Below are 21124 nucleotides of genomic sequence, written 5' to 3' on the forward strand. Positions count from 1 at the left end.
ACCTTTCCTCTCTACGACGATGCGGGTATTCAATTAGTACCATAGACACAAAGTTTCTATTTCTTGTTACTATTGTGCAGAAAGTAAGGCACCTTGTTGATAAATCCAAAACAAAAGTTAAAAAAAAAAAAAAAAAATGGTTGGACTTTGTCAAAGAGCGACGAGGCTATTGAAGGACATTCGTTTTGTTTTCTTTTCACATTCAGCCGGACTCTGACGAGACGTTTACCGCAAGGAAAAGGAAACGGGCAGCGGTTGGAGGAGAAATGACTTTTTTTGTGCTACTTTTTTGGAGCCCTTCAATGGAAAGGGACAAAAGAAAAATGACCGTCTGGGGGGGGGGGCGTGTGTGTGTTTTAAAGCTCGGGACTCTTCAGCTTAAGATGCAACTGTAGCATTTCCAACAATGTCGTCAGAGTTTGGATACGGGAGTTGAACACACTTAACGTCACCTTGCTGTAAGCAGGGAGTTAAAAAAAGGATGAGCTACAAGGGTGGTACCAAAAATAAAAGAATAAAAAAAGGGGGGGGGGTAGGGGAGGGGGTTTAAAAGCAACGAATCAGCTCGAGTGATTTTGGGCTGACAAAAACGTTTGTAGTGAGAAAAGCAATGATGGCTACCTCACGAAGCTGAGTGGTTTGTGAAACCGCCACGAATACCAAAGATAGCAGCCTACCGCTCCCAAACTGCCTGGGGGGGCACCCAAACCCAAACCCGAACCCAAACACACACACACACACACACACACGTTTTGGTCGTAACAGCGCAGTCAGACTGCAGTTGGACACGTCGGAGGAGGTGTCCAACTTGCAGGACAGAGTTGAGTGCCTTTTCCCTTCAACCACGGGTGGGACTGCACTGGACACACAAACGCACACGACACGCACACACATGCAGGAGGGCAGCACGACCCCCCCCCCACCCCAAACAATGCGCCCATAATTGGATGGACAGCAAAGGGGGAGACGAAGCGGGAGAGGGCCACAGGCCGCGTCAGCATTTTCGCCCATATTGACTTTCCATCTTGATACACGAGAATACAAGCACTTTATCACGTCCAAAGTCTATAAAACAATCTCCAGACGCCATTTATTTCAATCCAAATGATATGTTAGCTCTTTCATCTGTCACACGTCTTTTGTTTTTTTTAAGCTCCTGGCCCGCCTCGCCCCTCCCGCCCGGTGTGCCCTGCCACCTTTTCTTTTTTGCCTCTCTCACATCAGAGATATTTTTGTGTAACAGAGACAGAGGGAGGCAAAAAGGCAAGAGGTGCCGGGCGCCCAGAGGGCTTTTTTTTTTTTTTGTACTTGGTGTTATCTTAGCTCATCATCTCACTCCACTCGTGCAAGCACAGAGGCTGCACTCTTAAAAGTGTGGTGGGAGACTCACAAAAAAAAAAAAAACCTCTCCAACCCCCCTTTGACCTTGCCCATCCAAGCCCCCCCCCACCCCACGAGCCCCCCCGGCAAGCGCTAAGAGCCGGTAGGCGTGTGTTTGACAATTAATTCTGAAATACCTCAAAAATCTTTCATGTAAACTTTATGTAATTTAAAAAGTGAAAATAATACTGCTAATGATAAACGATGATTATGAAACTATGATAGTTAGTTTTGGAACTTGTGACTTGAAGCTTTATACTGTTAAAAAAAAAAAAGAAAGAAAAAAAAAAAAGAAGAAAGAATTTCTGTTGCTCATTTTCTGCTGGTACGTTTGCTGTTTTTGCTACGGCATGTACTTGTTTTTCATCAAAGGAAAAGACACGGTGAATGTGTGGAGGGCCACAAAAGTGACAGAAGAGACGACACGTTTTGTTTTTTATGTCAACATCCAAATGAAATGAAACAAGATTGATTGGGCATTTATCCACCCCCTTTTTCGCATGACGGCAGACCACTTGCGTCTTCCTATCTTTGTTCACTTGCGCTGTCCGTCTTCAATCACAAAGATCGCACAATTTAGTTTCAATGGAAAAAAAAAACAATGACCGTATTTTGCGGACGATAAGCCGCTACTTTTTTCCTTGATTTTGAACCATGCGGCTTATACAGCGGTGCGACTTTTCTATGGATTTTTCTTTCACCACTAGGGGCGCTCTAAAGCTCAGAAAATACACTAAATAAATCTTGATTTTTTTTCTCTTGGGTCTGTTCAGTTTTAATGAGCAAAGTTGTTGCCGTGTTTTAACAATCGGTTTTATGTGCATTCACAGTACAAACTCCTCCCAACTCTCTGCTTAGCCAGTTCCCGTTTACGCCTGGAAAAGCTTACATCAGCAGAATTGAGTGAAGACATTGATCAGTTCAAAAGTCTATCATCATAAATATTACAATTTATTTCCATAAGTCTCTGCCAGTGTATAAATTCTCCCTAACATTCCTTGAAAATTGCAATGTCCCATCACAGGATGAACTATTTTTAGAACAGGCCCGCGAGCTACCCTTGTGGTCTCGCGGGCATCACACGGGTGACCCTCGGCTTTTACGATTTCTCTAGAAGTCATCAACACAGAATGGGGAAACGATGCCAACGATTATCTGGCTTTGGAGGAAGTACCAGAGATAAAAAAAAGAGGCAAAAAAAAAAAAAAGAACCTGCTGCCCCTTTTACATGGATTGCAAAAAAAAAATGTGCGTCTCACAATTGGGTTTCAGCGTTAGATTAGTGAGCATTCAGAAACTATTAATATTATTATTATTATAGCATACAAGTAATGCCAGCCATAGACGCAATTTCCGACTTTTTCTATTTTGAACGACAACAGTTATACCCAAAACAATTGCATGGTCTTCAATTTTTGTCTTATTTTTATGAGCAACTACGGACAAAGTGAAGCGAAGCAAAGTCCAGGAAGACGGTCTGCCATAAACGTGGAAAAGGTTCTATTGCAAACCAAAAGCGATAACACACCAAAGTTAAATACGATACTATTGTTCGCTTTCTTCTGTCCCTGAAGTTGTCTTTTCTCTCGGCTGGGGATGGAATTATTTTGGCCGGTATGTTCAAGTGCTCCTGATGTTCTTCGAATAACAAAGAGCAACACCTTATGTTGGAAAGGTGTGCTTCTTTTTTTTTCTTTTTCGTTCCATTTGTGCATGGATATTGTATAACTGTATAGAAACCAACAGGAATGACCTGTGATTTTGTGTGGGAGGAAAATAGGAACGATCTGGGAGCGGGTGGGAATATTTTGGTTATCTTGAAAAAAAAAAATAATGGGAAAAAAAAGGGAGGATTCGGGTTTTCAGGATTGGAGGGGGTCCTCGTTTTTTTAGACTTTCCGTCACAGGTTGTGTGCATGTGTTGTTGCAACGCCCCCTTCCCCCGAGCCCCCCCCCCTCCCCATGTTTCTTTGATGTATATAACTCCAGACAGTAGGGGGCAGTGTGCGCTGGGGGAGGTCAAACTCTTCTCCCAATCAATAGCATTCATTCCTCAGCTTTTAGCAGTCGTCTGGCTCGGGTCCTGCCGAAATGTGCGTCTTGCTTTTCCAAAGACAGGGCTGTTCACTTGGAGTTAATCAGAGGGACGCACACAGGCCCGAGCCGACCTTGAACTCACCTCAACGTCCGTCCACGTGCTTCGTGTTTGTATCTTTGTGAACGGCCAAGTGTTTCTCATGTTCTTTTCACTATGGGTTGCAATATTTGTCATGCCAAAACCATTTCTTGACCAAAAACAAGCGACGGCGACGGCGGCGGAACCACGCCGGGCGGGCGACCAATCCCTTCAGGGCGACGACCATGACATTTCCTGTCAAACAGCCTCACGTGCATGTCATTTCGCTTCGACGGGATTGGTCGCCCGGCCGACGGGATGCGAGGGGGGCGGGGCCTGCCGACGTCGATGCCCCCCAGTCACACTGGGCTCTCCCTCTTCTGTCACCTGCTAATCAATCAGAACCAGGTGTCTTTGTGATGGTAGAAGACAATCAGTTTCAAAACAAAAGGGAAAAAAAAGGTAGAGAGAGGGGCAGGCCAGTGAGGGAGAACAAAAAGGGGGAGGGGCAAGGACTGAATAAAATCACGGGGGAAAAAGAGGTTGTCTGAGTCATGACGTGCTGCTGTGTCCTACTGCCAAAACACACGTTGCATCTACATGTCATTGTTGAAGCTAAATCCGAGAAATAAGTAAAAATTAAAAAAAAAAAAAAAAAAAAACCGCACCTCCTCCCACTCTGACAGCATTGTGCGCTGCAGGAGTAGTGTGGCGCAAAGAGCATGCATCCTGTCATTCATCATGCGGAATTCAAAATTTAAAAAAAAACAACATAAAAAGCTCCGTTTGGTGGCTTTTGCACACAGAACTATGCAATCATTGACCCTACCCAATCTTAATCGTTGCTGCTGGGTCAGAGTGTAGACCCCCCCCCCCCCCCCCCCACACACACACACCCCCCACTATCATTTCCCCCTAAACACCTCCCCCATATCTCAGACCATCCAACCACAGCGGGCAGCAGAACGCCCCCTCGCCGCTCAGGGTAAAAGTAGCGAGTGGCCGGGTGGGGGGCGACGCACTGATGTCACACAAAACTGCCACTGACACAAAAATGGAATGCACCAAGTTTCCATTTGTTTAACGACGTTCGGCTGTCTTTGCGACCCCCCAAAGTGCCAAGGAAGGGCCACACACAATCAGCGCAAAGACGCCTACATCGCATTTGTACGTTTACAATGTGGTCTGAAGAGGGTGGCTTGTGTTGCACTAACAGACACACACACGCACGCACCCCCCCCCCCCCCCCCACACACACACAGACGGAGAGGGCAACGTTTGCCTATTGAAACCAAAGATTAAATCAGAGGTACGACAATCGGCCGAGCAAACCGAGAAGACAATGTTCAGCTCTCCATGCTGCTCTACGGGTCACGTGATCTAAAAGTGCAAACACAATACACGCACACACACGCCGAGTAGACGAGGGATCTGCCAACGTGCAAACGTCTGCTCAGAGAGCCTCTTCTTCCCCTCCTCCCACTGCAGAAGCCGGAGAGCTTGTGGAGGACTTTTTTTTTTATTTTTTTTTTAAGTTTCGCTCTTGTTGAGACTTTGAAAATGGAAAGGGGAAAATAACTGTTGCAGAAAAACAACAACTTAAAAAGGATAATATGGGTAAATTTGCGTGTTTTCAAATTAACAAAATAAAACGATTGTAAAACAAAGGCCTTGTTGTCATTGTTTTTTTGTGTTCGTATGTACACACATTTACATATTGTGGCGTCCAACTAAAATGACGTCACGGCAGACTAAGACGAGGGGAGTTGAAACATTGATGACGCGCATCCCAACGATTGCATCATTGCGATCTTGACTGTTTCTCGAGACGCATCCATAGCGAAGGAAAATGACAGGCACTTACTTCAATTTGCCATTCAAGGTCGCTCTCTTGGACTGATCAGCTCTCTCTCCGAAACACGAGTTGGCCGACGTTCGACGTTTGTTTCACCCCCAAGTCCATTCCACATGTGCGCTCACGTTTGCTTTCCTTCATGATTTGGACGATGTTTTACGCTGATTTTTACGTCCAGCAAAAGGTTTCTTCCCCATGCTTACGCCACCACACGATCCAAACAAAACAAAAGATTACCCACAGGTGTGTGCACCTACTAATAATAAAGACCACGCCCCCCTGTGACACCACCAATCACCGTGAACGTGGAGTGTGCACAACACACAAGCATGCATCGCAACGAAGGAAACACCACGATATATAGATATACGCACACACATATATATATATATATATATATATATAAATAGTTATATATATATATACATACATATAAATATATGTAAAAATCTATCTATAAAAATCTATAAAACATATCCATTTGATTCTTAGGCCGAAGACAATTCACTGTCCGCAAATTCTACAGTTTATTAGAAAACACTTGTGTAAATACGAGTGCGAGCGCAACAGAAAATGAACTGAAACTGCTCTACATTGTTGCAGCATTTGTCTTCTCAAAGGTCAGCAGAAATGTCTTGGCTTCTTCGTGGTTCGTAGCCAAGTTCCACCACTGTATTGTTTGTTCGTGGCCATTCTTGTGCTTCAGACCGGTCCTTGAGTGATGGCAAATGAAGAACTGCAGAGAGAAGTCTTCCTTTTCATCTGTGACCTCAGTTCCACGAGCTTTGGCGGCATGCTGTGGACCTACATCACATCCCGGGAAAGACAAGCATGTGGCTTAGGCAAATGTTGAAGCAAAATGTGTCGGATTGCCAAACATCAGTCAATCAGAGTTCACTACGTCAAACATCAACTTCATTTTCATGAAATTACTTTGTTATAAAAGATGTATTTTCAGTTGTTCACATTCCATTTCCACTATTGCATGACAGGAACGATTGTCACTTGGAATTCTTGGCCTTATTCTTTGCTGAAAACGATCAATCAAAGCACCGCGAAATAATTTCATATTCGAGTGAAGCGTTTCATGTCGAAAGTATGATGCAAGAATCTCACCTTATGTTGATCGTGGACCGTTCGGATGATGTTGAGGGCAAAGAAGGTCATTGAAGGCAACACGGCCGTACAGGCGGCGAGCAGAGCCGTGAGCCACACCACTGGATCGCTAAACGCCTCGTCGGATGCACCTGAAGAAAAAGCCCAGAAACGGTCAAGCCACGCAATTCAGTCCATCCGTTGAATACAGAAAAATAGATCAAGGGCTGTCGGAAAATTGTTTTTTAAATTTCGTTAGTTTTTATTCGTTTTAGATTTTTTCCAAAATAGTTGCAGTTTAGTTTTAGTGTTAGCTTTAGTCTTAGTTTTCCAGTTTAGTGTTCGAGCAAATTACTTTTCCCTAACATGCCCCCTTCGAAATTAGCGTACCATAAAATAAATAATCGGCTGGTGCTCTCTGGAACAGGAACTTGCTGTGTGTGATCCTGGAGCAGATAAAGTAGAGCATCAAAGAAACGCACACGGCTCCAATATTGAACTTTGTCCAGTGTCTGGTCAACAGCACCATCTGACGGAAGACAACCAATGTCGTCTCGAGATGAGGTCAAGCAAAATTACAATCGCGGCGTTCCATTCTTTGCGTGCAACGCTGACCTCGATGTTGGCAGAAAATACGGCCGCCATGGACACCGTGACCGCCATGGTCTGGTAGTCGACGGCCGTGTTGTAGTAGACGCCGCACGGAATGAAGAAGAGAACAAGTGAAGCGTAGAGGGCGTAGAAGAGTGATGAAAACAACACCAAGGGCCCGGAAAGCTCCTGCCGCTGGCCACACTTGTACAACTGCGGCCATCTGAGGCTGTTCTCGGCACTCACGTCCTACAAGTGCGTTACAAACACAAAAGATAGCTCGTGTGTGTTTGGGGCGAGCGCTCAAGCGAACGTAAAAGTGAGATAACAGCAAATCCAAAAAACAATAGCTAGCTAAAAGCTAATGCTAATGTTAGTTAGCCGCTAGCAAAAATGCACCAAGAGTTTATGTGGATATTAGCTCAAGGTTAGCCAAGTAGAACTACCGTTTAAAAATGGGTGCTAGCCGAGACTTGACCAATAAAACAGTTTCAGGCGAATGTTAGCAAGTAGCAATCAAGAAAAATAAATAACCAAAGTCGTCGTAGCTGCTGTAATGTAGTGAATTGAAATGGAAGGCGCTGGAAAGTTTTGTAGGAAATGCAAATCGTGGACAGGAGCAGATTTCAAAAACACCGTCCACCGTTTAGCTGCAAATTAACCTTCCTAAACTTTGTCGACTTCACTTTTTCCACCCAACAATGTGTAACCACAAACACGAGACATTGCATTATTAACCTCAACCCAAAGGTTGCTAATCTAGACAAGGAGCTAATCGGGTCATACCGAGCGCCTGCGGCATGATCACAAATTTTTCGGGTTTGGGCATGTGATGACTCACATTTAGCAGATGCAGATTTATTTTAGGAGGATTCCTGCTGAGAATTTTAGTTGAATTTGTTTAATGCTGCTTAAGTGTCCTTCATACAGAGTCATCATCTAGAGAATATTCTTAAGATAATTATTCGTGGTATGAAAAGTAGACACAAAAAAAAAAGCCAAATTTCTCACCTTTTCAAAGATGGCCACAAACGAAATCGGGACTGACGTGTAGAAGGTCGTGTAAAAGGCAATGAACCACGTCTCATACAAAGACTGCGAGACACAAGAGAGACATTTTCAACGTTAGCGCTATGCAAAAATCGGATTTAGAATCCTTCATGTGGGACGTTTCCAACTTTGAATAAGATTTTTGGACTCAGTCGTAATTTGTTCGTTGACTCTGCCAATTTTTTTAAATAGACAGTAAATACGGCGAACGACTCCCCGACTTGAGAGCGGCGAATTGCAACTCATCTGCTCACGATATTTCACCAAATTAAAACTACATTTTCACCGCGCACACCCGCGTGGGTTCCCGACCTGAGCGCTGTAGCCGTTGAAGAGGCCGAACCACAAGTGCACCAGCGCAAAGCTGCAGGTCTTGAACAGGAAGTAGCGCAGGAACAGGGAGATGCGCCGATACGACCAGCGCCCGTGGACGAGCAGCAGCCGCTGCAGGAATCTGAAACGGGACAATGAAAAGTCTGCGTTCTGCACCGCTTGACCTCCCTCCACTCCCGTCAGTCCCACGCCGACGTGAGCCGCTAAAGTGGACAATAAACACAATTCAACGTTGAAAAAAAAAAAACAGGATTCTGGTTTTGGACGGCCGACTCACTCTTGATCATGTTCACATCGTTGGCGCCATCTCCGATGGACAAGGTGATCGAACTGGTGTGCTTCCTGAGCAAAATAACAATGTCCGCCTTTTGTCCGGGTGTTACCCGACAGCACAACACCGTCCGACACTGTCGGGCTAGGCTCATGAACTTGGCGCCCCACTCTGGTCTCTGGTCAAATTCTGTCTGGAGACAAACACCAGGTGGACGGCAATTTATGGTTACTGCTTTTCATTTGGTTGTTTTTCATACAAATAGTTTCAGTCCAAATGACTTCACGGCGTCACTTTCAAGTATAAATACTGGTTCTGCTGCCGTCATTGGAACGGAACTCCCTCGTAAACAGACGCCTGACTGTCGCGACAAAATTGTGGCGTTCCACAGGGGTCTTTCATCGATCAACTGATTTTTAGATCACACGATGGTGACTTGACTTTATTTTTTTTTGGTTACAAATTGTCACTTGTTGATTCTTGTGGCATGAACCAAAGTGTGGTATTTGCGGTTGTAGTGCTTTACCAGCTCAGGACCCGTCAGGACAACAGCAGTCTGTAAAGCAGCCTTGTCCTTTTCAAGCGCCCACACTTCTGTCTGTCTGATTTTATTGAAATGGCCCTCAGGGTCTGGAGACTGGAGGATCTGCCTGGGAGTCAAACGCACAAAAATTAGGAATATGTTGCATTCGTGTGCCCACGTTTGCCCTTATTCTCCTCATGGTTGACCTCAACTCCTGCCATTCCAGTAATCTCGTGTCCGCATCCAGTAGTTGGCAAGCATATCCAATGTTGACTGCCGTCTCTTGAGAGGAGAAACAATTAGAAAATGTGGGCGTGAATTCTGTTCTGCCATGCATTTTGCATACTTGGTGTTGGCGTACCTTTTTTGTCCCCGGTAAGAACCCATATTTTAATCCCAGCATGTCTAAGGAGAGAAATCGTCTCGGGAACGCCTTCCTGAAGTCGGTCCTCGATGGCCGTAACCCCTAAAAGCTACGGATCATCAAAGTTGTACTTTATTTCGCTGCGGGTGTTAAAGTGGTTCTGCATCATCACAGAAAGACCTGACCTCTGAAAAATCACATCAATGTTTTTGAAAATGAAAAAGAAAACATTATTTAATTAAAAGCATTAAAAGCAACAAAACAATTCATAGCGACCGCACCTGGAGATCTCGCTCCATCTCATCATAGAGCTTCTCCAGCAAGGCGTTGCGGTCGAAGGTTGCCATGGCCGCAGCACGAGCAAGAGTTTTACGCCACTGCTCCCACGACGACTCGGAAACGGATCGAACGGCGATGCACAAGGTCCTCAGACAGGCCCGGGAAAAAATCTGGGAAAAGATATTCAGAGCCATCAGGATGAGCGAAGACCTCCAAGGTGGATCAATCAGAAACATGACTGTTTGACTCGCTGGTCGAAAGCCATGTTGGTCGATGTAAACCTTTTAGCCACATGCTGCTTCACCAAGTCTGAAACTAAAGGACCCTAAAACGGTAAACTGAAGCCTGCGCGCTCGGTGTAAAAATGGGAGTAGCGTATACCGTACTCTTTTCCTAGATTTTGAACCATGCGGCTCATGCAACGGTGCAGCTTTTCATGTGGATTTTTCTTTCACCACTAGGGGCGCTCTATAGGTCAGAAAATAGGCTAAATAAATCTCAATTTGTTTTTTTATCTTGGGTTTGTTGTGTTTTAATTAGCAAATCAACATATAAAACTGCAGCTTGTGTGTGTGTGTTTTTTTTTTTTTTACAAAAACAGTTGTTGCGGCTTGTATGCAGGCGCGTCTTCTAGTAATTTCCGTGCCAGCGCAAGTCTAGCATAGCGTGTTGTGCCCATCTCGGCATGCCGGTATGAAGAAGCCTCGCCCCTGACGCATCAGATAATTTGTTGAAAGAAAGCCATCTGCACTCGGCCAAAAAGCGGCCGCATTGGCATTTTCATGCAGGAAGGATAATTTAGTTCAGCATGTTTGTGAATTTGGTCTCAGTGGACGTTTCTGCTTCAACCCCCAGCGCACCTGCAAAATTTGGTGACGGAGAGTAGACTCGTCAAAAGCAGGTCTAATTTGAGGCGCAGGCGGTCAAACGCAATTTTGAGGTCGTGGACAGAGACACAGGCAGACAAATGGATTCTAATCATTATCTTAAAAATAATGGGCAGTCGAAATCTCCGTTGGGGCACTCAGAGAACTAAATCTTGTGCAAGTCGAACTCTTGTTGTGTGCGTGCGTACCTCCAGGGCTTGTTCAGTGCGTTCTTGATGTGGACAGTCCCTCTGCAGCCGCTCCATTATCACGATGTCAGCTCCCTTACAGTACAATTTTAAAGCCCCCTCCGGCTCTCGGACTGCATCAACGAAAAACAAAAAACAGCAAACCATGGAGAGCAAAAAAAAAAAAGAGCAGTTGAAAGCGGGAGGATGAGTCTTGAGAAGATTGAGTCCCTCACCCAACACCGACATCCGTCGTCTCTCGCTGCTGAAGTCAAGCAATGCCAGCAGCTTATAGTGACGCGTGACACCCATCTCGGAGACAACCATTTCGTCTCGTGTTCTGGACAGGAAGACCCAGCCCAGCTCTCTGGCGGCCGCGACTAGAGCCTCCTCATCGGGAGACGCTGCTTGGTAAAGAAGAGCATCTGAGAGGGAAGGAGAAGCAGAATAGCATAAAAAATAGCTCGGTTGAGCATATCGGTGGGCAACGCACATTCCACGTACCGTTACGCTCGCAGACTTATTTAAGGACTATGATAATGGCAGTGATGCTGTGTAAAAAGTACGGCAACTTCCAGACCATAAAGCGCACCTGTTTAGAAGCCGCAGTAAGTCTTTGATGGAATAAAAATAAATAAATAAATGAATATTTATTCAGCTTATTTTCTGAACTATAGAGCCTCTCTATCGGCGAAAGAAAAATCCACAAAAACAGCTTGACGCAAGCACTTGACCTATTTTTGAGGAACTGTTCACCTTCGACCAAGTTTCTTCTCGTTGTGAAATTTGCTGGCGACTGAAATTTTTGCTCCCAATCGAAGAAGCAAAATCAGCCAATCGAAGGCTGGCGTCTTGAGAAACTTGTAAAGCATATACTTGCTCCCACCTTCTTTCCACTGGGCCATGACAGAGTGACACACGGTCAGGGCGGTGAAGAATGGCCTGACATTCGGACACGGTTGCGCTCGGAGACGCTCCACCAGGGCGGGGGCCCACATGAACAGACCGCCGCGAGAGAACGGATTCCAGGTGAGGTCCATCGGCTGTCCATGCAAACGCATGACGAAAGACGGGATGAGTTTATCACCCAAATGACGTCACGCTAGCTGTATCTTGCACGCGGTACCTCGATGTCCTCTGCCCTCGCTGATGAATCACCTGTTGGAGTTAAAAATGAAAGAATAAATCCATAGGTTCCACCCAAAGACGGGTCCAGTAGGAACAGAAGCTGAACAGACCCTCACATTCCCAGTCGTGGGGAATCCTTGAAATGAACATGAACATTTTACGCCATTCTCCACGCATATTAACTCATTCACTGCCATTGACGGATAAAGACGTCAAAGATCCTTTTTTTTTTTTTTTTTTTTTAACTCGGCTGGCAGTGAAATACCTTGAGAAAAATACTCGAAATGTTGTGTCCAGCTTCTAGTAGTTCTGCTTCCGATCGGGGATTATTTGCTTTCAAATCGTCCCAACAATTAAACGTATCAAATAAAAACTGAAGAATGCAAATGTGATGCTTTGTACTTTTTCTGTATGTTGCCCTCAGAAGCAAAAGTTTAGACACCCCTGCATTACGGTTGTAAGATGGCCTCGCAACTGTCAATATAGAAAAAAAAGGAGAAACGCTACCGTAGATCTCGCCAGCTATGCAGCACTGCCTGAAGAGCAGACGGTTTTGGGTTAACGTTCCAGTTTTGTCACTCAGCAAGTATTCCACTTGACCCAACTCTTCACACAGGGAAGTGTTCCGGGCATGCGCTGGGCAATCTGCCTGAGACCAGTACATCTCCAAATCCCAATTAATAAACTTGCTGTGGAATGTGTGGATCATCTCAAAGCTGCGCACGCACAAAATCAGCAAGATGACAATCCACACCAGCACGGCACATCACAGCATGTTAGAACTGACGTGACATAAAGCATGATGGGCACGGCCGGGCTGAGCAGCATGAAGTAGCTCCAGTAGACCAGGAAGCCCGTGTAGACCGGGTCACCGTTGATAACCAGAGCGGACAGAAATTCGGAACGCATCGTGACCCGGCTTGTGAACACCCCGCAGCCGATGGCCAGAAGAAGCACCGCCAGCGCCAAAAACAACATTATCTGTGGAACCCAAACACAACAACTCTGTGAAAATGTCGGTCGGGGAACTAGATATTAAGTTTAGAGCGTTTATCCAATCAGAATTCAGCTCGCTCGTGTTGCCAGGCAGATTTCATAATACCAGTAATACGCACTAGTCGTCCGAGGCCTTCAGATAAAATCGTGCGGGCATCTGTTCTGTGTCTCAAGTTTTTTTTTTTTAACAGTTGATAGAAAGTTGAAAATCTAAAATATATTCTTGATTTTTTTAAACCACCGAAGGAGGGAAAAGTGTGGCTTAAATTGCTGATACACTTGCGCGGCCATTTTCAAGACGGACCTTTCGAGGGAAGCGAGGTCGTCCAACACTCACTCAGCAGCGCGTAAGTGTCTTTCGGTATATTATTTGTCCAGCCGTGGAGTCATAAATGATGCTAATATGAGGGAATTTATTGAAGTCGGACTTTACGGAATGACGAAGCGCAAAATGTACGGCCCGCCACTGCTCTAATCTTTGCTCAAATCATACTTTCAGACTCAAAGAAAAAAAAAAAAAAAAGAACATCCGGAAAATATCGGACGGGTTCAGTGTGATGCGTACATGTAAGCGAGTAACAATCTTTAAATGTATCACTAAGTAAGAGCAAAATGAATAAGTATCGGACGTGATTAAAAAAGTGCAGCACTCACCCCTATCACGGCTCTGTTGAGACTATTCTCCAAGCGAGTTCTCTTTGGCCGTACTTTCCCGCAGTTCCTCAGGATCTTCGTGTCGGCACCTGGGTCGGATAATTACGAGAGCAAAAGTTCAAGCCCCGCCTCGACCGGGCAGACGGCCGCTGATGTGCCCTTGAGCAGGATGACCTTGCTGCACAAAGGTGAAAACCGACCGAGAAGTGCCCTCACTTGCAAAAACAACAAACTTGTTTCCATACATACTTTCTGACAGACTGACAATGGATGCCAAAATGGTGCGGAAGTCATCGGCGGAGGATTTTAACGTAGAAATCTGCTTCCCTCGAACTGAAAGGGTCATGGCGGCGAGATCCGCGACACCTCCCGCCCGGTCCGGTAATATCCGATCAATGATCACTTAAAAGACCACACGAGCGTGCGAGCGGACCCGGGAGATGGTTAGATGAGCCACATTTCAAAGGCACGATCCATAATCAAGCGTCTAATGTATTCAACAGAATTTGTCTTTGAAGCCACAACAGAAGGTGAGCAAAGGACATTTTGGCTCGCGCTCTCGTCGTGGTCGCCTCCCACAGACATTTTGAAGATTCCTTCAACATTTCTTGAAATGAGTCGAATCGTACCGGTGTAAATGACCAAGCCGTAGGCCATCCGTGTGTTTCGGAGGACGGTGCCCCTGAGGAGGAGGTGCTCGCTATGCAGCGGGAAACGCTCGCCTCTCCAGTGCAGCTGCCCCCTGAAGACGTACATGCCGTCATCGGGTTCCTCGCAGAACACCACGCCTGGGAAAAGCCCAGCTGATTTCAGGCAAGAGGCGACGTACAGTCCGGAATGGTCGCCACTCAATGGCAGGGCACAAATAGACAAATATTTATTTAAAAAAAAAAAAGTTTCACCGTCAAAGTTGGCGAGCAAGCAGTCTGAAGGTTCTGATGTCAAGTGGGCGTGCGTCGCCGTGAGAGCCTGTCGGCACTTCAGGTTCGTCTCGCTGCATGAGTAGAAATTATGCATGCCAACATTATTATTATTGTTTTGTTTTTTTATTTTGTTCCTACAATCATCCGAACATCCATTTTCCTCACGAGCGGGACCTATCACAGCTGACTTTGGGCGAGGGTTGCACCCTGGATCGCTTGAGGTGGCTGTGTGTCTGCTTTGCGAATTACATTCGATTGGTTGCCATGACGACAGAGATCTAACATCCGAAGCCAGAACCTCAAACCCGTGCACATCTAGAAAAGTCTCACCCATCAATGTCAGCCGTTTCCACGTAGGACAGACTGTGTGGCTCGGAGCTGCAAAGGAGCACAACATCGGCCTGCCAATGAAGTGGAGGAAAATAATTACAATTAATTAAAAATTAAATCCAACGGTGCAACCAAAGAAGATGCGTCCATGTCGATCAAGATAACTTTTGCGCATTATTCTAAAACGCTGTCATCGTTTTGCAAAAAATGCTAACTTGAGCAGCTCACAGGAATGGTTTGATCTTTGTGGACGCGCACGATATCTCCCACGCACAGATCCTTCCACTGCGCCGTATTGAAGCTGGAACACACGACGCCAATGAATCATTCGCTTCTCCCTCAAAAATATCACAGGAATGCGGAGAGATGGTGAAAACATCAACAACAGATCATGAAAATGCTTGCCTCTCAGCATTCCATACATTTTTTTGCATAAATCATCTGTTTGAATGTCTGAACGTGTGAGTGTGTGCCCCCCCCCCCCCCTTGCCCCCCCACACACACTTAATAGCATTTATGGTAATGCTTGTCAGCATTCACATAAATCTTAAACTTCCACATCAGATGAAAACAATAACTTGGATGCCAGCGTTAAATAACATATTATAATATATATTGTTTCGTTTAATGCCTGTCTCTCAGCATTCACCCTACCTAATATTTATGAAACACCATAACAGCTGCATCTGACTTATTGTTTTCTGTTGCTATGAACATTTACGATTTATTGATTCTTCGCAGCATTCTCCAAAACGAGCGAACTCCCCCTTGAATTCAATTGCATTAAAAAGATTCAACAACAAGAAAATGACATGCTGAGAGATCACTTGATGGTTTTTTGCTAAACGGGCACCATGGGGAGAATCCAAATTTTCCCTCATTTACATTTCATTTGAGTTCATCAGAAACATCTGCTCACACCCTCCCGTCTTTGCGCTCACCGCTGGGAGACGAGCAAGTCACACGGTCGCGCGTTCACCTCCGAGTCGCTGCGTCTCCTTCCCTGGAAACACGAAAGCAAGTGATGACCAGGAAGTTGCAAGTTTTGAAGTCTCCATCCGTACAGATTGCCAAAGTCCCCTAAATACTACTCGTCGCGTTAGCTCAGCTCAGTGCTTCTCCATTTTTTTATGTTACGCCCCCCAACACCCACTCTCGGTCGCAATTATAAATTACAGCATTCAAACCTACACCGTAGAGTTAATACTCGCCACGCACAATGGGCGAGGAGAGCGCCACTGCCGTCTAGTGGAGTGGAGTTGCAATTACACGGCGAAAAAAGAGCACGTTGCCCAGGTTCACACGTGACCCCCTCAGCATCGCACCGTGGCCCCCCAGGAAGGCCCGCCCCACTATTTGGGAAGCACCGCGTTAGCTAATCAAGATAGTCTACCGCTGTGGTCAAACGCATGGGATTGTGGGATATGCCGCCATTTTTAGCACAAAGGACAAACGCTCTGTTGCTAGGCAAATTTAATCATTTCTGCTACGTCGTTTTCAGCGCGCCATGCAGTGGGGCAGCATGTCAATGTAAACGGATGACGTGAAAAATTCCGCAAGATTTTAGAGAAGCTGATAAGCTCAATCAACTTTGTGTCATCTCCTATTGTGGCCGAGGTGAAAATGAATTTTATTTTAACAGTTACATGCCTCAGGTTTAAAGGATTTCAAACAGGACGAAAGTATTTGGCGAGGCAGTGAGTGAAGGTGTCCATGGCAGAAAGCGGAGACGTCATTACGTTGTCCCCGAGCGGTGACACCGGTCGGAAGATTTACACCCTTTTCTAAATGACCAGTCAATAGAGAGGGGTCAAGCGAGCGTTTCAGCAGTTAACGACCGTAACTCAGGGGTGCACTTAACCAGAGAGTTGCGCATGCAAAACATCACCGTGGCGTTTAGGAGGGAAAAGCTTTCATGACAGAGCGGGGGAATTAATGCTACCGGGACGACTGGTTTCAGTCAATGAGGAGAGGACGAGGAGTCAATGAGGACGACAAAGGAGAGTGTGTAAACGCTCATGCGTGAGGCTCCTATGGCGACTCTTCAGATAGCGTCGATGGTGCGTCGGAGGACGCGGCGGGCCGTGAGAGGCTCGGGCCCGGCCTGAGGGACGGAGAGAGCGGCGGTCTCACCATATCGTTAATGAGGTCCTTCCCGCCTCTCACTGACAAAATGAGGAGCAGCGGGATGATGGAGATGTACCACTGGAGGGATGAGATGATGGGGACGCACTGGGAGAAAGACACGCAAGCACAAACAAGCGGATGTGGATGCTCACTCAAACAAAATACGTTGCAGTGTGTTATTTTATTTGAAAAAGTGCACTTGTTAATATCGACTGTCTAAAATAGATCATAAAAATTCAAATAGAATGTGAGGATAAATAGTTTGGAGAATGAATAGTTACTACTTCATGATTAAATTGCACATTTTTTTGGTATGCATAACTTGGCCACTAGGGGGAGTATAATACAGACACACAAAGAAGACTAAGAAAACTGCAATAATAATAACCATTCTTTTTTTTTTTTAAGAGAATAATATGTAGCGGAAGAGTTCTGTGCCTGACAAGACAAACGAAAAAAAGATTTTGCGACCCATTTCAATTTTGGGTTGCTGTGGCACCAAAGCAATACATTTTTTCCAGTCGAGACCGTCAATGAAAACGATCGGAATGAGAAGGTGGCAGGCCCCGGAGGGGAGCAAAAAACTGACTTGCAACGCCATCATGAAGAGGAAGTAGACATTGGCAGCGCGCTGGAACTGCTCAAAAAGCGTCAGCGGCAGGAAGGTGAGGACCGAGTACTTATAGCTGCGCACTTGGTTGTCCTGGCAACACGGAAAAGAAATCAAGACTTAGTTCAAATCCTCTCTTCGATCTGAGCGCGCCCCCGGGTGAGGGAGCCGCCACTCACCGAGCTCCGCCCCCAACGAAAGCCCAGGAAGGATTTCTTCTGCTGGCGCTTGTGATAGCAACGTTGGTTGGCCCGCACCTGCCACGTGAGACCTGGGACAAAACGGGAACTCATGTCATAACATCGTCACGCGTGTTCACATGCCAGCATCTCTCGGGGGGGCTCGACCATTCTCCGCCACAAGGAAGCCACTAATGAGCGGAGGAAACGTGAGCCGCAGAAACACGGGGTTGCCCGAAACCAGTTGGACTCAAATGCAAGTGCGTGAGCCGAAATGAACGACTTTTTCCGTCTTTGGTATCGGGCCAATCAAAAGTTGTGACATGATTGTGACACGTCACAACAATCTGACACCCGTGCATGCATGCGGCATTTCCAGCGCTCTCACACATTTTCTCATCTAGAGTTGCACAAATATTTGCTTGTTGGGAAGCACAACGGGTCAAAAGTCTCCCGCGTGTCGATAAAGAATTACTTGGAGCTCCACTTTGGAGATGCAGGCGTTTTTAGTCAACAGCAACACACTTTAGTTCTAGTTCGGGGTGGATTCATCATATTCTACTTTTTGCAGCTCACATTTTTTTCATGTGTGAGTTGTTCGTAGAATATTGAGACGGAAAAATATTCTCTTTTGGAATGAGGTTAGCGTAGCAAAATGCGGAAAAGGTGAAGCGCTGTGAATACGTCGTGGCTCCATATTCGCTCGTCTCTTTTGTTCGTGCAAACCGTGCACATCAGCTAAAATACATTTGCTTAAATTCCTTTCTACAGCTCAGTCGAAATAAAAAGAAAGAAAGAAATCCAATGGCATTAAGTGGCGTGCAAGGCAGTCAACTTGGCATGAAGATTACAATATAAAGGGTACTTAAAAAAAAAACCTGGATTCAAAAACTCCAAACCTAAAAGAGTTGAGTTAAAAAAAAAAAATAAATAAATCAGACCTACCGGATTCTGCGCTGTCCTTATCCATGACGAGGAGGTTGATGATCTGTTTATGAAAGTGTACAGCACGTACTCCTGCCAGGACACAAAAGACACCTTTTGACTCAGTTATCTTGTCACTCATTACATCGCGTTACCATGGCGACACTTGACAGTAAAGGTTTGTAAATTGCTGCACATTCGAATGGCGAGGGTGGCAAAAGTCAACTTGGAAATCACAGCAAACTAAACTTGGAGTCGTATTGAATTTGATGCTTTTATTTTTAAGTTTTGGAGTAGAAAAATGTGTTTTGAAATGTTTATTAGCAGGTAGCAGACTTTTGTAAGTTTTCTGGTTTGGTTAAATACACAAGGTGGAATTATTATTATAATTTTTAACTGGTAATCGCAATTAACAGCGTTAAAAAAAAATTCGGGTTCACTATGTGCCGTTGCTGGGAAGTAACCCTCATTTTTGCTAGTAACCTGAGAAAGGAAAAAAATCCGACAAGGAAGTTGTGTCAATTTTAAATGAAGGTACCACACAATCCCAAAATGAAACATATTGTTGAAGCAAAACTGGGAATTTTTTTTTGCCCAGATTTTTTGTTGTTGAAATATTGCCGCAAATTAACTACAACAAGACTTGAATACATTTTTTTACATCTTTGGGCACAAACTCACGCCGTTCAGACAGGTGATAAATAAAACAGTCAAGTGACTATTTTGCTATTTTCCTCCGAATAATAAATACCAAGTTCCTCGTTAGCAAAGCCACACTCGTCTTAAATTCTGTTTGTGAAACAAAAAAAAGATCAGAGATGACACTTACCTGCTCAGCACGGCCATCGTTTGCAGGCTTCTTGTCTCACATTTTCCTTCTTTCTGAAGTGATGTAACACGTCCACGCCCAAATCACTCCCAGGTGTGTCCTGCATCACGTTGGATGTCCTCACCAACACGACACTTGGGAACAGAGCAAATAGGGAGTGGGGAGCCTGCTCTTGTTGTTGTCGAAGTAAAAGCACAAAATAGTCGTGAGAAAAAGCTCTTTTCAAATATTAATTCTTCATTTGAACTCAAATTTCTCTGGGAGTGCGATACTGGATCATAACACAATAGGGGGGTGGGGTGGATCATCTTTCAGGTGTGTGTTAAGTGCAAAACACAAAGCTTTGCGGTCAGTGGCTCAGCAGCTGTGTTTGAATTCGCAAAGCGCGAGCCTGCCTTAAAAAAATGGAGTGGCTGACCATTGGAAAGAATGTGCATCTCCAAATATGGATTTTTTTTCTTGGCATCCAAAACACAAAGAAAAAATAGGCTATTATTTTACATTTGATTGCATTAAAAATATGGAAATGTAATGGAAAATATTTTTGGGGGTATAACCAAAAACACAACCAAACCATTTTTAGTGGGTTAATACACCAAAAAACACTCACACACACACACGGAAAAAATAAAACTCCCAAAATATGGAGGGTTTTTTTTTTTCACAGCACAGAACCACAAACATTCTCGAGTACAAATATTTAGCATTTTCTCAAATAATTCTACTATAAATGTAGTTGTTTGTGGAAAAGAAGTCACACATTTTAAAGATATGCTTTTTCTCGGAGAGCGACAAACATACTTTGCTTCTGTTTCGTTTTATATAAGTTCTTTGAATTTGCAATTCCCTCATATTTATCGAAAACACAAAAGCAAACAATATTTCTGGGTTGAAAATAATAAAATAGTATCCACGCATGCGTGAGTATTTGGCGCCCACTGGTGAATAAACGTGACAGTGAAAGAGAACGTACCGTAGTGACGTCACAATGGAGGGAGATTCGATTCAAAAAGAGGTCGTTGCCTTGATTTGTGTGCATTATCCGTTGAAAGTGCCACTTGCGGTCCGTGTGTGTGAGTGTGCGTTGACACCTTTGTGTCCTCATATTGATGTACATAACACAAAGTTGTAGAAAACAGTCACCTAAGTGTGAGCACAGCAGGCTTTTGTGGTTTTGATGATGTGGGAGGTTGCGCGCTTTAAGTCGGATGTGGTGTAACTGTGCAAAAAACACTTCTAGCCCGACCGCCGCACCCGGTCGGGGAGGCTCGTTTCCACCATGGGATGTGTTGAATTTACACAAAAATTTACATCCTGGGACTCAATTCATGTTGCGGAATGTTCCGTTTCCTGTTCAACTTGCATTCTTATACTGGGAACCCACTTTTCCGTCAGCGGTAACCTTCTGTGGTTACATTACACCAGCGTCAAAAGTCGTACCAGTAGGTGGCAGTAAAGGTCTGCAAATGACCAAAAAAAAATCTTTTCATTTCTTTTATTTGTGCCATTCACC

General features: G+C 45.0%; 1 protein-coding gene across 3 annotated transcripts; it reads right to left on the minus strand.

Moving 5' to 3' along the window:
- Positions 1-5854: 5854 nt before the first annotated feature.
- Positions 5855-19747, minus strand: atp8b3 (ATPase phospholipid transporting 8B3). 3 transcript variants are annotated; one of them, XM_088312672.1, is made up of 28 exons: positions 19612-19747; positions 18804-18875; positions 17859-17950; positions 17659-17772; positions 17076-17174; positions 15884-15945; positions 15171-15243; positions 14943-15013; positions 14592-14683; positions 14319-14477; positions 13690-13778; positions 12827-13020; positions 12547-12755; positions 12038-12069; positions 11798-11954; positions 11148-11336; positions 10933-11045; positions 9860-10027; positions 9576-9687; positions 9421-9496; positions 9218-9341; positions 8698-8884; positions 8400-8623; positions 8049-8132; positions 7062-7286; positions 6837-6975; positions 6468-6598; positions 5855-6155 (listed from the first exon to the last, which is right to left on the minus strand). In XM_088312672.1, exons 2-28 carry the CDS (start codon positions 18826-18828, stop codon positions 6054-6056), a joined length of 3342 nt encoding a protein of 1113 aa, XP_088168798.1. In that variant the 5' UTR covers positions 18829-18875; positions 19612-19747; the 3' UTR covers positions 5855-6053. The 3 variants fall into 3 exon arrangements, 2 of the variants coding, with proteins under 2 accessions (XP_088168798.1, XP_088168800.1); XR_015846282.1 differs by having other exon boundaries at positions 6008-6155; positions 6837-6892; XM_088312674.1 differs by lacking the exon at positions 14319-14477.
- Positions 19748-21124: the final 1377 nt, after the last annotated feature.

Source organism: Idiotropiscis lumnitzeri, chromosome 13 (assembly GCF_059441095.1).
Source record: "Idiotropiscis lumnitzeri isolate Australia: NSW breed Sydney's pygmy pipehorse chromosome 13, RoL_Ilum_1.0, whole genome shotgun sequence".
Classification (NCBI taxonomy): domain Eukaryota; kingdom Metazoa; phylum Chordata; class Actinopteri; order Syngnathiformes; family Syngnathidae; genus Idiotropiscis; species Idiotropiscis lumnitzeri.